At 48.3% G+C, this 13,469-nt stretch overlaps 5 protein-coding genes across 5 annotated transcripts; 2 read left to right on the forward strand and 3 right to left on the reverse strand.

The window, feature by feature from the left end:
- Positions 1-232: 232 nt before the first annotated feature.
- BKA55DRAFT_567594 (armadillo-type protein) lies at positions 233-5,230 on the reverse strand. The gene is made up of 6 exons (XM_046192754.1): positions 3,892-5,230; positions 3,653-3,841; positions 2,725-3,603; positions 2,571-2,674; positions 1,513-2,519; positions 233-1,455 (listed from the first exon to the last, which is right to left on the reverse strand). Exons 1-6 carry the CDS (start codon positions 4,756-4,758, stop codon positions 677-679), a joined length of 3,825 nt encoding a protein of 1,274 aa, XP_046049003.1. The 5' UTR covers positions 4,759-5,230; the 3' UTR covers positions 233-676.
- Positions 5,231-6,024: 794 nt separating this feature from the next.
- Positions 6,025-7,309, reverse strand: BKA55DRAFT_511574 (uncharacterized protein; the record flags this gene model as incomplete). Its single annotated transcript, XM_046187723.1, has 2 exons — positions 6,025-7,015; positions 7,068-7,309. 2 exons carry the CDS (start codon positions 7,307-7,309, stop codon positions 6,025-6,027), a joined length of 1,233 nt encoding a protein of 410 aa, XP_046049004.1.
- Positions 7,310-7,936: 627 nt separating this feature from the next.
- Positions 7,937-8,987, forward strand: BKA55DRAFT_539264 (uncharacterized protein; the record flags this gene model as incomplete). The annotated part of the gene is made up of 4 exons (XM_046190113.1): positions 7,937-7,967; positions 8,014-8,543; positions 8,591-8,843; positions 8,917-8,987. The coding sequence occupies 4 exons, from the start codon at positions 7,937-7,939 to the stop codon at positions 8,985-8,987; spliced, it is 885 nt and encodes a 294-aa protein (XP_046049005.1).
- A 296-nt stretch (positions 8,988-9,283) lies between these two features.
- Positions 9,284-9,898, reverse strand: BKA55DRAFT_689926 (acyl-CoA N-acyltransferase; the record flags this gene model as incomplete). The annotated part of the gene is made up of 1 exon (XM_046199417.1): positions 9,284-9,898. The coding sequence occupies one exon, from the start codon at positions 9,896-9,898 to the stop codon at positions 9,284-9,286; it is 615 nt and encodes a 204-aa protein (XP_046049006.1).
- Positions 9,899-11,115: 1,217 nt separating this feature from the next.
- BKA55DRAFT_359153 (Lecithin:cholesterol acyltransferase-domain-containing protein) lies at positions 11,116-13,241 on the forward strand. The gene has a single exon (XM_046185841.1). It carries the CDS (start codon positions 11,263-11,265, stop codon positions 13,177-13,179), a length of 1,917 nt encoding a protein of 638 aa, XP_046049007.1. The 5' UTR covers positions 11,116-11,262; the 3' UTR covers positions 13,180-13,241.
- The last annotated feature ends 228 nt before the right edge of the window (positions 13,242-13,469 follow it).

Genomic DNA, 13,469 nt, shown 5'->3' on the forward strand with positions numbered 1-13,469 from the left:
AAACCCCCAAGCCTCATACGCAAGGATGCCACCCTCTTCTCCAATTTAACGCGTGATAGACCTTGCAGCTTTATCGGATGCTTTCCCCGGTGAACACCCATTGAAGTTTATCTCTCCAGAAAACAGTCGACGTCATACAAAAGCTGGCTTTCAAGTCCCGGGCCGGCCATGACACTACCGAGCCCTCCAAACACTCACCGGTTTCCGGATTCATAGCTGGGCTATAAGAAATGTTTCGCAATGGACTGATTATTGCTGATTGTGGCTGTATATGCAATGTCATTGCGCATTATATGCAGCCGGCCTCATAAACTGCAGACTGAGCCAATGCAACATGGCATGATTATGCGTCAACCTCAATATGCAAGTCAAATAACTTCAAGTAAAACATGTCGATTCCCATCATAGCCTGACCCATGCTCGCTCTAACTAATACTCCTGATGATCCATTCCAATTCCTCAGTTCGGCCCCGTCTATTGTCCCCCTTAACCGCACATCTCTATTATACCGCCCAGAAACTCGACGATGAGAGCCCTTGGCCTGGGCTTGCAACTTCCAACCATTTTTTTTTTAAACCGCTAGCGGGTCTAACTCCGGTACTATCCGCTCTCATGTAAGGTTGATTTCTAAAGGTATTGCTGCCTTTGAGGCAATGGTCTCTCCCTCGTGGATTCTCTAGCCCTCAAATAGATTCGAGACGCCCTCCAGTGCATCCGGTGTAGCCCGACGAGCCACATTCATACCTGATCGCGTCGAATCCTGTCCCGACTGCTGGTCGCTCATGAATTGCTGCGCCATCTTGCTTCGGTTTGTTCTCTTGCGATTGGAACCACCAAATCCACTGCTCTTGGGGAGTTTACCCATCTCGGACACACTCACACCCTTGAGATCCTTGAGCAGATCCAAAACCAGAGCTCGCTGCTGGCGAGTATGCGCACCAGGCTTAGCCATGTACGTCGACAGCCGGTCCAGATCAGCCATGTTCACATTGGGTAGTGAGAGAAGTACGTCCCTAGGTGACGACGTGATGGGACTATAGTAGACAACAATTGTCGCAATCAGCGCGGCCAAGTCCTTCTGTAGTTCCACAAAGTAAGGCTCATGAAACGATGTGATGCAAGCTTTCAGCACATCGAGCGAGATATATTCCCGAATAGCCGAAGCTATTGCTGGCGGAATAGGAAACCTATCTGTCGCAAGATGTGCTTCCATTGGGCTTTGTAGCACAGATTTGGGCAACTGGCCATCCACAAGGTGAAACTCGGGAACCAACGATATGAACAATCGCAGAATCATGGTACAGCACCTAGTGTCTCGCACTCGGATTCCGTGGGTGCAGAAAACAAGCAAAGGCTCCACAACCTCTTGATGAGTGAGACAGAATCTCCTCAGACTGGGGTAGTCCTTGTCTTGATCAATGCCCGAACTGTTGTCTCCATTCTGAATCGGCCCATCTGAGGAAACGTTTAGTTCATTTGATCCTGACAAACCCGGAACCTCCTGTTACTTACTAGGTTTGGTGGGATCGAGGAAGTCGGCCACCATCAAGACCGCCGTGTAGGTCACTTGTCGAAGAATACTCTCCGCCTTCATCTCTTCCTTGAGGCCGGCCTCGCCATCTGCAGCCACCTCCTGTTGGCGCTGCATCTTTTCCCATTCCCCGTTAATCTTGGCATCCATCTGTTGGAAGCATGCCGACAGTAGCTGCGGGAGGAAATGTTCTCGGCAGTCAACAGGACAATCATCGACAAGGTATCTGACCAGATTCAGCAAATTACTCTGCTGATGTGTAGACAGCCAAACTGAGTCCGAAAATAGAGCGTTGGAGAGAGGCGCAGAGAGTCCTTCGAACCCGTAAAACTGCCGTTCCAAGCGACTCATGCAGTAAATAATAGCATAGGCTGTTTCGCGAACAAATCGAACCGATCCCCGGATAGTTGAGGCGAGACCTTCCATCGTGTTCTTCTTATCCATGACGCGAGCATAGAAATCGTCCTTGCTACCCTCGGAGATTCCAGCCTGCCAAAACCGATCGCTCAGAATTCGATGAACCGTCGACAATGCTTCGCCTGGTAGTCCGACCCAATTGTCGGGTTTATGCGACGCATGCGCATAAGTCAGAAACTTGAGCAGATCGGCCAAAATTTCTGGGAATCCTTCTTCCCAGAGAGCGTATGAGGCCTTGAAAGCATCTGACGACTTGTCAAGTCTCTCAACTGAGAAGGCCAGGAAGCTCTTGGTCGAACGAAGGGGAAGAAGCTTAAGTCGTTCCTCGAGTTCGTTCTGAAGGGCAAGTCCTTCAGCGTCGAGTTCCTGCGAGCCCCAATCCGCGATCTCATGTGCTCGGCGGCTAGCCATGTAGTTTTGAGCCTTGTCCAGTCCCAATAACTCACAGAAGCTAGCGTACGACTCCAGAGAGTTGCGCACGTTCTCAGTCTGCCATTGAGCCTTGACAGGGTCGATAAACTCACGTAACTTCTGAATCTTGGCCTGAGCATCCACACTGGTGGCTCGGTGTCTGTGAAGTGGTTAGCGGGCTATGACTGTGTATCGTCATTTGTATACTAACATAATGATGAAGAGAAAGCTTTTGTAGGCAATGGAGCGCTTCTCATCAAGCGATCCAGACGACATCATTTCATTGACTTTGCTCTCTATTTGGTCATACACACCCTGCGAGGTAATTAGAATGGGTCCCAAGACCAAGGTTCAAATCAACTTACCAGGAGATGATCCGGCATCTCTGAAGCCAGTCGCTGCAACTCGATCATGCTTTCACCTTGCAGGTCTTTGATAGCGTCGTTGAAAGCACGGTATTCTGGCTGGAGAGCTGGCCAGGTTAATAAAATATGCTCCAACACCTTGAGCATGAACGTAGCGTTCTTATTGAGCGCAGTAGTAGAGAAGTAGACAAGCAGCTGAAGGGTTCGCTTCCGAATCATGGGATCCTCAAAGCTCATTTCGAGTAGCTTGTTGCACCATGACTCCAGATTGGCCTCAATTTCTGGCCCTTGTTGTTGATGCTCTTGAGGTCGATGCTTGCGCCATTTGGAGTACCCCTTTAGTGTGGCCTCAATGACTGTGAATTGAGCATCAACGCGCAAGACTGGCATGGAGTGCTTGAAATAGTTTTGCTTGTCTAGGGGAGGCTGGCCGTCATAGAGATGCTGTAAAAGATCTTCTGTGCGGCCGAGAATGTGTTGGATCGCATCAACCAACTTCAACTGGACAACAGCCTCAATAATCTGAGAGCTATATCGACGATAGTTGCCCAAGAAAGCGTGTCGTTCAGGGACCGTATCTGTATCCTCCATGAGGTAGAGTAAGGTCGCGTCTTGTGTATCCTCTGGGAGATTCTCGAATCGAACCAATCTCGAACTGCATGTCTCCAGCAGGGGTGGGATGAAGGCGGAAACAAGCTCGGTTGGGCCAATCAAGCGGTTACTGAGGAGCCGTGTCCATGTGACAAGGACAGGAATAGAGACCATCAGGCTCTGATGCTGCACAACTTGTACTAGAAGCGCCAGGAAGTCTTCCTTGGCGGTATCAGCGGGTAATTTTGCAAACTTCCTGTCAAAGTAGTCCCCAAGGCAAGATAACATCTACGCAACAAGTTAGTATAGCTCTGAAATGATGCGCCACTCAACATACCTCTGATAGCTTCTTCAGTGTCTGGTATTTGTCTTCGTCAATATCCTCAGGGTCAACTGCAGACCACTCAAAAAGTTGCTTGCATAGTTGTATTGACCCAATTTTGAACATGGGGCCAACTAGATCCCGAAATTCCTCGTCATTGAAGTTAGTTCTGCAATACAGAGCATGGAGGCCTTCTAATGCAGCCTGTGCTTTGGTCAGCGCGAGTCGTTCATTGACTATTCGGGATAAGCTACCTTTTGAATGGTGACCTGTGACGAAGCTAGCCCAGCACACATAACTTCAACGCAGCGAGCCGAGGAAACAGCCTTCGGGATTGCCCAAGGCATGAGTGATAAGAACACAGATAGGCCCTTGTGTATGCACATCTTGACATCCTCGTTGTCCTTAGGTGCCTGGTTCAGACAGTAATCCAGAAACTGGGACAAACGGCTTAGCCAACCATCATCGCCATACCGCACCGGAGGACCAGGTTGACGGTTGGGGAAAGCCTCCACTAGCACCGCTGTGGGAGTAAAGATCTCAACACAAGCCTTACTCAACACACCTTCCCGCATGGCGACAACTGAGTCGTCCCCAGTGAAAACTTCATCAGAGAGATTCTCGAGGACAAACATGACGAGCTCCTTGTGCACTGGGGAATCGGCAATATCCCATAGCTGATAAAGCATAGAGTCCATGTCCATCCACTCAGCGCCCCAACATCTCTTGGCGACCTCAACCCAGAGTTGAGCGGTCTTATTCCTGATATAAGCTGGGTCCTCTTTCGCGATGGCTTGGCCAAGGCTCAATACCCATTGCCGCAGGGCATCCGTCTGTTCTAGGGTGTACGTTGACCATCGGTATCGGATCGCATGCTCTAGCAGAGAGAGGGCGTAGTGTCGAACAACGGGGGATTGCGACTTATCGGAGGCGAGATTATAGCCTTGCATAGGAGCTTCGTCGAATCCCTTGACCTCCTCGAGGAAATCCTGGGCCTGCCTACGGGCATCGTTGGACGAGTACGGGCTATGGACGACCTCAAGCGCTTGGTGGATTTTGGTGAGCACTTGAGATTCACCACCGGCGCCAGCCGAGGGCATTGAGCTCCCGTTGGCTGCCATATTGGTACCTTCGTTTTGCGGATCAATACGCGAGCGATGGATGTTTGGCGAATGTAAGGTAGAGTTCACGGAAAAGCAGAGCAGAGCAGAGCACGGGAGCAAAAGCGCTTGTTCTACGCAAGCTTTGTAACGGAGATCTGGTCACGGAGAAATATCTAGGCCAGAGCCATGGAGAGAGGCAGAAATAGGCGGGTCGTCGTTATTTGCTGTTTGGGGTTCACAGTTCGAGGTTTCGTTTGCGACGGCGGGAGCAAGATGAAGCAGATAGCGAAGCAAGCAAGCGAGGAGTCGGAAGTGACTGGGGGGGATGGTTAAATGCAAATAAAGAAAAGCAAATTATTTTTTGAGCAAAGGCGGTGAAGAAGAAAAGAACCCCAGAGTGAAGAAAAGATTGGTCACAGTATCAAGTTACTTTGGAGATGGTGAGAGTGAAAGCCAAAGTGAAAGTGGTGAGAGGGAAGTTAGGTGTTGGGCTAAAATTCAGAGCTCTCAGGCTGAAGAAAGCCGAGAGTGATCAGTGAGCGAGCCTAGACCACCTAACTTAGTAAAGCCAGCCATTGGTGGCGGGGCAGCCCCGTTTGAAACAATTCACCTTGCACACCTCATGCATGAATTTGGAACTGACAAAGAACTATTAGGGTGATAAAGTGAGAGGTGAACAAGAAAAAGAAAATACAGTCAGGAAACCTCAATAGTTCCCTGGGCTCCTTACAGTCTTGGGCTTAGGCACCACAAATGGAACATCAATATGTGACTCCTCTGAACAACTGTCAACTTATTTCTTACCATCCAATGTATCAAGCTCCTCATGCACGTCCACAGTGACACTTACAGCTGGACCCAGTCGTTGTTGGGGTCCTTTGTTTCTATGTGGTTTAACCTCCTGTATGACAGGGGCCCAACCTTTAACCAAGCTGCAAGGCTGAAAAGGAGATCGATAGGCTTTGATTCTAGCTCACGTCACTCCTATAGAGGGGTTCAGGATCATCATGCCACTACCCAATTTCGTCTACCGGCTTTAGTTGCTGCTATAAGCATCGTACATTTCTCAAACGGAGATTTGAGCCATTGAAACATAGTTATCCAAGGCAGAAGTTCACTGGCTGTACTGATAAGTAAGTGTATTTGAGCTACAGAATGTCGCCTACCAAGCGAAAGCAACCCGTGAGGCTTATTCTGTGAATTGATTTAAACTTGTGCTGTTCCACAAGTCATGAGATTGAGCTGTACATAATTTCATGGCATGGAACTGCGTACACTTTACTCTTAGTCTAACCCATTGGCTGGTACATACTGCCAAAGACAGAGCAGCTTGTCATAGAAGCTAGTCGATACACACCGCACGATATCCGAAACTTCATTACCTCGAATAAAGTCACTTCCATAGTTCATGCTCTTGTGTTCTTCAAACCTCGCCAGAATCTCGCAACTCCAGTCCTTGTCATTCTTGACCTCCAGATCCAAAAGTCTGGCGCCTGCATGCATGCATGAAGCGAGGATCCTCACTTTTATGGACTCTTCAGAATCCTGTATTTTGACCAGGTCCAATCGCCAGACACCTCCTCCTAGGTTCTGCTCAAGCACTAGCTCAACCTTTTTCATGCCGTATGATTCGTGCAGATCGTGTATAACGAAAACACGTAGATGGTCGTCATAGCTGCCAGTCACAACTACTCTGCCAGAATTCTTTCTCAGTGGGGAAAGCGGCAGAATTGCTGTGACTCCTGCATCATGTGCCCCCTTGATAGTAGCAGGCGAAAATGGCTCTTCGCACGGGGAATCAGGCTCACTTGAGTCCCAGATGCAGGACGTGTAACGAAGCATGGAGTCATCTCCACCGCAATAAGCTGCGACTTGGGCCTTATCCTTAGTTGACTCTGGTGTTGGGGGTGAGAATGCAATGCACCAAGCCTCGAGGGAATTGGCAATACTGAGACCAGCGTAATTATGAGTGATGCGGTACTCTTCGTCCAAATGTAATACTCGAGCAGAGCCTGTCGAAGTTGTGACACCAATCAGATCTGGGACCCCAGGATGCCAGTTGCATTGCAGGAACAAGACATCTTCTTCAATATCGTCACATCTGCTTGTTGATATATGCTGTAAAGGAGCTGAGGGATTTGCATTGGGGTCAAGCTTGAACACAGCCAGTGTCCCAGTGCTAGATACTACAGCCATAATATCTTCTCTCTCCTTGTGAGGGTGAAATCGGAGGTCTAGAATAGCTGATGGCTGCGAAACTGTCTGAACTAGATGACTATAATAATACCCGTCAGTCACAAATTGGATCCCAGGCAACATCAACTTACAAGTCGTCACCGATGACATTGAAGACTAGCAAACTCCCATTGCGGCTTTGTGGTGTCTTGGTCGCGGTTACAGTGTCACTGTCATCGTCGTTGTCCGTCTCTTTTTGGGCATCTTCATTTCTTTCGAGGTTATAAGTTCCAACCACGAACAAGTTGGGATGCAGATTACAGAACTGGATACAACTAGGAGGCAGATCTAAGGTTAAGGAAACCTTTGACGAAACGATTTTGGAATCATCCATGGGTGATATGGGACATTGAAGTGATATGCAGGATTTTAGAAAGTTCAAAGCAGGCAATCAACAGAAAACAAATGGAGTTCAAATGGTGGGGTCTGCCTCTTAAGTTGATATCCATTTGTAGGGTGAGACTTGAGAGATGCGATCGTCGTCAAAATTCACAGTTGTAATTTCATACTAAAGAAATCTGCGAAGCAGCCAGGTAGTTGCCAGAGCCTTCATATATATATATATATCATTTCCTATGGCATACAGTGACTAGCTATGTTGATGATCAACTTGAAGTGCAATCTACGTTGCAGGGTATAAGTTACAGGCCTCAAAGCTTAACTGCCGGACTAGCGCTATCAACACGAACTTGCTTCTGCGACTCCATCCCCTGGTCTGGGGTATTCGTCTCCTTACGTCAACACGCGCATTTCTTTATTAACTTGACTCTTTAACGGATAGGACGGCTAAGGCGGTGATTTCCGTTTTTGCATTTACAACTCTTTTGTCTTTTAACTTTTGCTTGCTGCGCAGTTTGTGCTCTTACTCACAAGGCCAACAGTCCCTGCGCCATTGCTGATTAAAACCAGGCTCTGCTTTCTTCTGACTATATCCTCCTCAATTTCAACTTAAACCAACACCATGGAATATTCCGATGATTCTGACTTCTACGGTACGCTCCGCTTTTGAATTACACCCTCATTAGCTTACAGTTTTAGGGGACGAGGATATGGTCATGGACCTTAACAAGCGTGCACAAAACTTTGATGTTCAGAGCTGGATGCTTCAGCACCAGGAAAGCCCTGGAAGACCTGTCCCTCGAAAGAGCATCGTTGCCGAAGCATCACACCTTCACAATCCCTATGCTGGGGTAAATTATGCATGGCAGCTTACCGAGACCGTAGATGAGTTCCTCGCTCGTCTCCCACCCAAGACAACAGACATCACGGAGGATACGCCTTGGATTTTTATTTGCAATCCGTATATCCCCCGTGTTGAGAAGTCTATGGGGCAGAACCAATTCAGCAAGGGTAATGAAGATGAAGCACCCGAGGAAGAAGGCAGCAAGACTGCGCTTGTCATGGAAGGTGGCCTGGAGAGACTGGAACTTCTCTCGAAGTTCAAGGACGGACTGAACAAAACCAATAAGGTCCTTGTAACACAAGAGCAAGATATGCGAAAAGAAATCAAGAAAGCCTCAGACGACATACTGCACCTGGCACACGCTGCCAAAGTCCGCGCTGGCAAGGTTTGTATCTGAAGATGTCTCGCCAAAACGCAACTGACCATTAACAGTGGATGTTATTCTGCACACCAGCAGAAGTAAACGACGTATGGGAGATTGTCGCAAAAGCGACTGCCAAAAACGAGCTTGGCATTGCTGCAAAGGTTGCTCCCCGACCAGTCGATGAGGATTCTCGAAAAGATCGACTCATCTGCGTGTACACGACCGATTTCGCAGACAAGGCCGACGTTGGCAGGGTTCTTCAGAAGCTGCGAGAGCTCAGATTGGTTGAAGCTCGAGGAAGACCTATCTACTATAAGCCAGGTGAGTCATGCTTGGGTATCGATGCCAGAAAAGTGAGGCTGACGCAAGTCGATAGATGCATATACGTACATAGGGATATCCTCCGGGAATCCCTGGGGTCTGAAAGCGTCGATCTATAAGTCGTCTGACATCTTCCAGACCTGACGACGCACAAATGACTCATCTAGCCAGGCAGAACAAGAGGGAATGTTCTATCGTGCATGGAGTACCAAAATCAAGAATCGGAGTGCATAATATAGAGAAACAAAAAAACGGATCATATCGTCATGACCTTCATAACCAATATCCTAAACGCCGGTGATTCCAAGAGTTGCTAATTCCGCATGACGCTCAAATGCTGTCGCTGACCTATGCCCACCATGTCCGTCCATGTCCACCAATGACTTCCCATCACTGAACCCCGAAGAAACATCATAAAACAACCATGCAATCGTGAAAGTTTATACGTCGATGATTTCAAGATCATTAGCGCTAGCGTCAAGGTCGATGTACTTAAGCGGCAGAACAAGTCGATATGCGCTGTTTCCATTGAGGTAATACCGGTGTAGCTTCTTGGTGCGCAAGAAACCGAGCTGTTCGTACAATCGCATAGCAGCGACGTTAGTCTCTTCAGTCTCGAGGACAATTTCGTCGGCATTGCGCTTCGTCATGGCGTCGATGGCCTTCTTGACGAGGGTTGTGGCAATACCATGGCCACGGAAGTCGGAAGCAACGGCCAACATGGCGATGTAGCCTCTTCGAGTGGGGTTCGAGTGTGAAGCATGGACTTCCAGCTTGCACACTATAACACCGATGAGAGATGAGTCGACTGGGTTCAGTGCCTGCAGAGTATTGTCAGATATCTGAGGATCGACTGGGGAGGGAATTGGTTTGACCATGAAGCAGAGATGTGCCCACTGGCACAAGAAATATCGATATACATAAATGCTATAAGGCTCACTCAAGTCCTTTGAGATCAATGCCCGGATAGCGGGTAAATACTGAGCCTCGAGGGCATGTTCGTATTGTACGTAGCGTAATTCGCCAGGAAGGTTGTCGGTTTTGGTAGGGGCCATGGGACTGTGGGAGTTTTTAAGTAAATAGAAGAGACCAGACTGATGCTGGGCAATCGGGTATACTATTGAGAGCTGTGATAGTAGAGTTGTGTTGAAGTTGATGTTTGGGTAAGATATCAAATATGGGCGTTTGAAGGTTTAAAACCAGATCTTGGCTTGACACCTAAAGAGGGGCAGGCAGAAATGGAGACTCAACCCGGTATCGGTGTGAGGGGTAGCTTAGGTAGGTGATACAGGGTGTCAGGGAGGAAAGGAAGAGGCAGTTCAGTTCGGGTCCAATGGACAAGAGTCATTAATTCAAGAAAGAGGGTGGGAAGATCTCAAGATTTGGGGCTGAAGGTGGCAATATGCAATGCATTGGAGGCATCACAGCCAACGCCTCCAACAATAATTACCAGGTTTGGTAAACCGCACCAAAGAATTGATGCACATGGCCACGAGGGCAAGGCACGCAGGGCCGTTGGCAGGGATTTATTTTGCTGTGCTGCAGAGCCAAGGACGCTATTTTAGAGCTTTTTGATGTTTTGTGGAGGGGGGCGGGGGCATTGGAGTGAAAAGGTCCTGCATGGCTCTGGCTATTGCATCGTTAACAAAGTGGTCCGATCAAGCCGATATAAGCGCTGGACAAATGCGTCTTTCAGTAAAGTCAATTTGAACTGGGTAAGGAAGACATACTACTAGAGAAAAGGTCTGAATTCGTTCATGAGTTGAAAGTTTCAAGCATGTGATAATGACAGCTCACAACTCCACAGCATGATATATCCCTTCTTCGTGGAATTCACTAACCCTTAAGAAGACGAATTTTAGATTGGATGCTTTGACTCTTTTGTCCCTATGTAATTTCGGCCTCTTCCGTTTAATCCGTTCGGCACTTTAATGTAGCCTTATCTTGGCTTTGACGTCAGGTTCCTGCCTATCAGGAACAGCAAGCATGTCCTTTGAATGAGCCCCCTCCCTGGACACTTAACAATTTTCATGTGATGCACGCGAATTTCTAAACATGGCGCAACTTCTTTATAATTACCACGATCCGTGGCTTTGACAAAACTTCCATTATCATTAGCAGACATTCTCTCACGTATAAAATAGACCAGTCGGTGTCTTTACTTTACAACTTCCGCTGACAGATGATACGATTCCTTAGACTTCGTTCGGGCTTTGCGACCACCCCGTTTTTTGTTTTAGATTTAGAGCACGCGCCCACCCGCACCTAAAGTGTCTATGGGCGTCATAGCTACGTGCAGCGACATTTCTTAAACTTCCAACAATTTCCCCAGTCTATCTTGGTCGAGGGTCTTTTTTCCTCCCAAACAACTGACTAAGCAAGACGACGCCTCACGGAGGCTTGTTCTTGGGTCGACAACATGGCGAATAACCTGCGACGCCGAAAGGCTCAGGATCAAGATCCAGATACGAAAACGAACGAGAGCGACGATACTTCAAGGGAGGAAAGTTCAGCGACCGACCCGACAACGCACGTTCGTGTTGTCGAGCACGCCGTTCCTAAGACCCGGAAGCGTCGCAATACCTTTATTTTCTTCCTTGGTAGTTTGTTTGGAATCATCGCCGCCGGGTTTTTCGCTTCCAGCAATGATCTCATCGACCTTCCCGAGTTCACCGACTTGTCCATGGACAACCTATTGGATGCTCTACCAGCTGGATTGGTCAAGGACATACGCGATCTAATCCAAGGCGAGCGCGACTTTGCAGAATCATACGAGCCATTCTCTGTCGGAACCAAAGCACGAGCCGAAGGTCTTGAAGCATACCATCCTATGATTATGATACCAGGCGTTATTTCGACTGGACTCGAGTCTTGGGGAACCGCCAATGTCTCAAAGGCTTACTTCAGGAAGCGACTTTGGGGAAGTTGGACCATGATGAAAGCCTTGGTCATGGACAAGGAGGTCTGGAAGAAGCATGTGATGCTCGATAAGAGGACGGGGCTTGACCCGCCGAACGTGAAATTAAGAGCTGCCCAGGGTTTCGATGCCACAGATTTCTTTATCACTGGATATTGGATCTGGAGCAAGATCTTCGAGAATCTCGCTTCGGTTGGCTACGACCCGACAAACTCTTTCACAGCTGCTTATGACTGGCGCTTGTCCTACCCTAACCTCGAGGTGCGAGACCGGTATTTCACTCGACTCAAATCACACATTGAAGTTGCGCTGGAGGTTGACAACAGAAAAGTTGTCTTAGCATCGCACAGCATGGGTAGCCAAGTCCTGTTCTACTTCTTCCACTGGGTGCAATCAGAGAGAGGCGGCCGTGGTGGTCAGGACTGGGTTGAGCGGCACGTTGAGGCTTGGATCAACATCAGTGGATGCATGCTCGGGGCAGTCAAAGATTTGACTGCTGTGCTGTCTGGTGAGATGCGCGATACAGCTCAGTTGAATCCCTTTGCTATCTATGGCCTGGAAAAATTTCTGAGCAAGGAAGAAAGGGCTGAAATTTTCCGCGGCATGCCTGGTATATCATCTATGCTACCCATTGGTGGCAACGCTGTCTGGGGCAATCTGACATGGGCACCAGATGACTTGCCAGGTCAGAATCGTTCGTACGGATCTTTATTGAACTTTAGGGTCGGGTCGAACTGGACAACCCCTGATCGCAACTTCACTGTTGAGGAGGGCTTGTCCTACTTACTTAATACGACTGAGGACTGGTACCAGGATCAGCTCAAGGGCAGTTATTCGCGTGGCATTGCTCACACCATCGCTGAAGTCGAGGCCAATGAGCTAGACCCCAAGAAATGGATCAACCCTCTTGAGACCCGACTACCACTTGCACCTAGCCTCAAAATTTACTGTTTCTATGGCGTCGGGAAGCCTACCGAACGAGGATACTACTACAGGTCCCCTGACCAGCCTCTGACGACAAACCTCAACATCACCATGGATACGGGCTTTACCGAAGGAGACGTCGATCACGGCGTTATCATGGGTGAGGGCGACGGAACTGTGAATCTCCTTAGCACAGGTTACATGTGTAATCATGGTTGGAACATGAAACGCTACAATCCAGCAGGTGTCAAGGTCACAGTTGTCGAAATGCCGCACGAACCAGAACGTTTCAACCCTCGAGGAGGACCTCGAACAGCTGACCACGTCGATATCTTGGGGCGATACAACCTGAACGAGCTGCTACTGCGGGTGGCTGGTGGAAAAGGTGACACGATTACGAACTATGTTGTCAGCAACATTAAAGAATATGCATCTAGAGTCAAGATTTACGATGATCACCACGAAGAGAACGAGGAGGAAAAGAGGAACTCATAGATTGATTGCCTCACAGCGTTTTTGGTAGCGGTCTTGGTGGTGTGATGTATTTGGTAGTGGCTGCTAGCATTGTCTGGCGTTTGGGAGTATTCACCTTATATATTGTGCTTCGGCTTGGTATCCTCAAAGCCTGATGCTGAATGGGGACTTCAAAGAGGGTCGTTTAATTTGTATTAACTCTGACAATAGCGAAAGTTTAAAGATTCCATAGAATTCATCTTGTATCCGATTATACATTTGAGGCGACATCCTGGTGGAGTATGTTTGAATCATCCATCCAACTGGTATCT

The sequence above is a fragment of the Fusarium redolens genome (genome assembly GCF_020744475.1).
Source record: "Fusarium redolens strain MPI-CAGE-AT-0023 chromosome Unknown BKA55scaffold_8, whole genome shotgun sequence".
NCBI lineage: Eukaryota > Fungi > Ascomycota > Sordariomycetes > Hypocreales > Nectriaceae > Fusarium > Fusarium redolens.

Excerpts from the sequence above, each read along its gene's own strand:
- BKA55DRAFT_567594 (XM_046192754.1), bottom strand. The coding sequence starts at position 4,758 with ATGGCAGCCAACGGGAGCTCAATGCCCTCGGCTGGCGCCGGTGGTGAA. Across the intron at positions 3,842-3,891 it reads CACAGGTCACCATTCAAAAG|GCTGCATTAGAAGGCCTCCA; the intron begins GTAGCTTATCCC and ends ACCAAAGCACAG. Across the intron at positions 2,675-2,724 it reads AGATGCCGGATCATCTCCTG|GGTGTGTATGACCAAATAGA; the intron begins GTAAGTTGATTT and ends ATTACCTCGCAG.
- BKA55DRAFT_359153 (XM_046185841.1), top strand. The coding sequence starts at position 11,263 with ATGGCGAATAACCTGCGACGCCGAAAGGCTCAGGATCAAGATCCAGAT.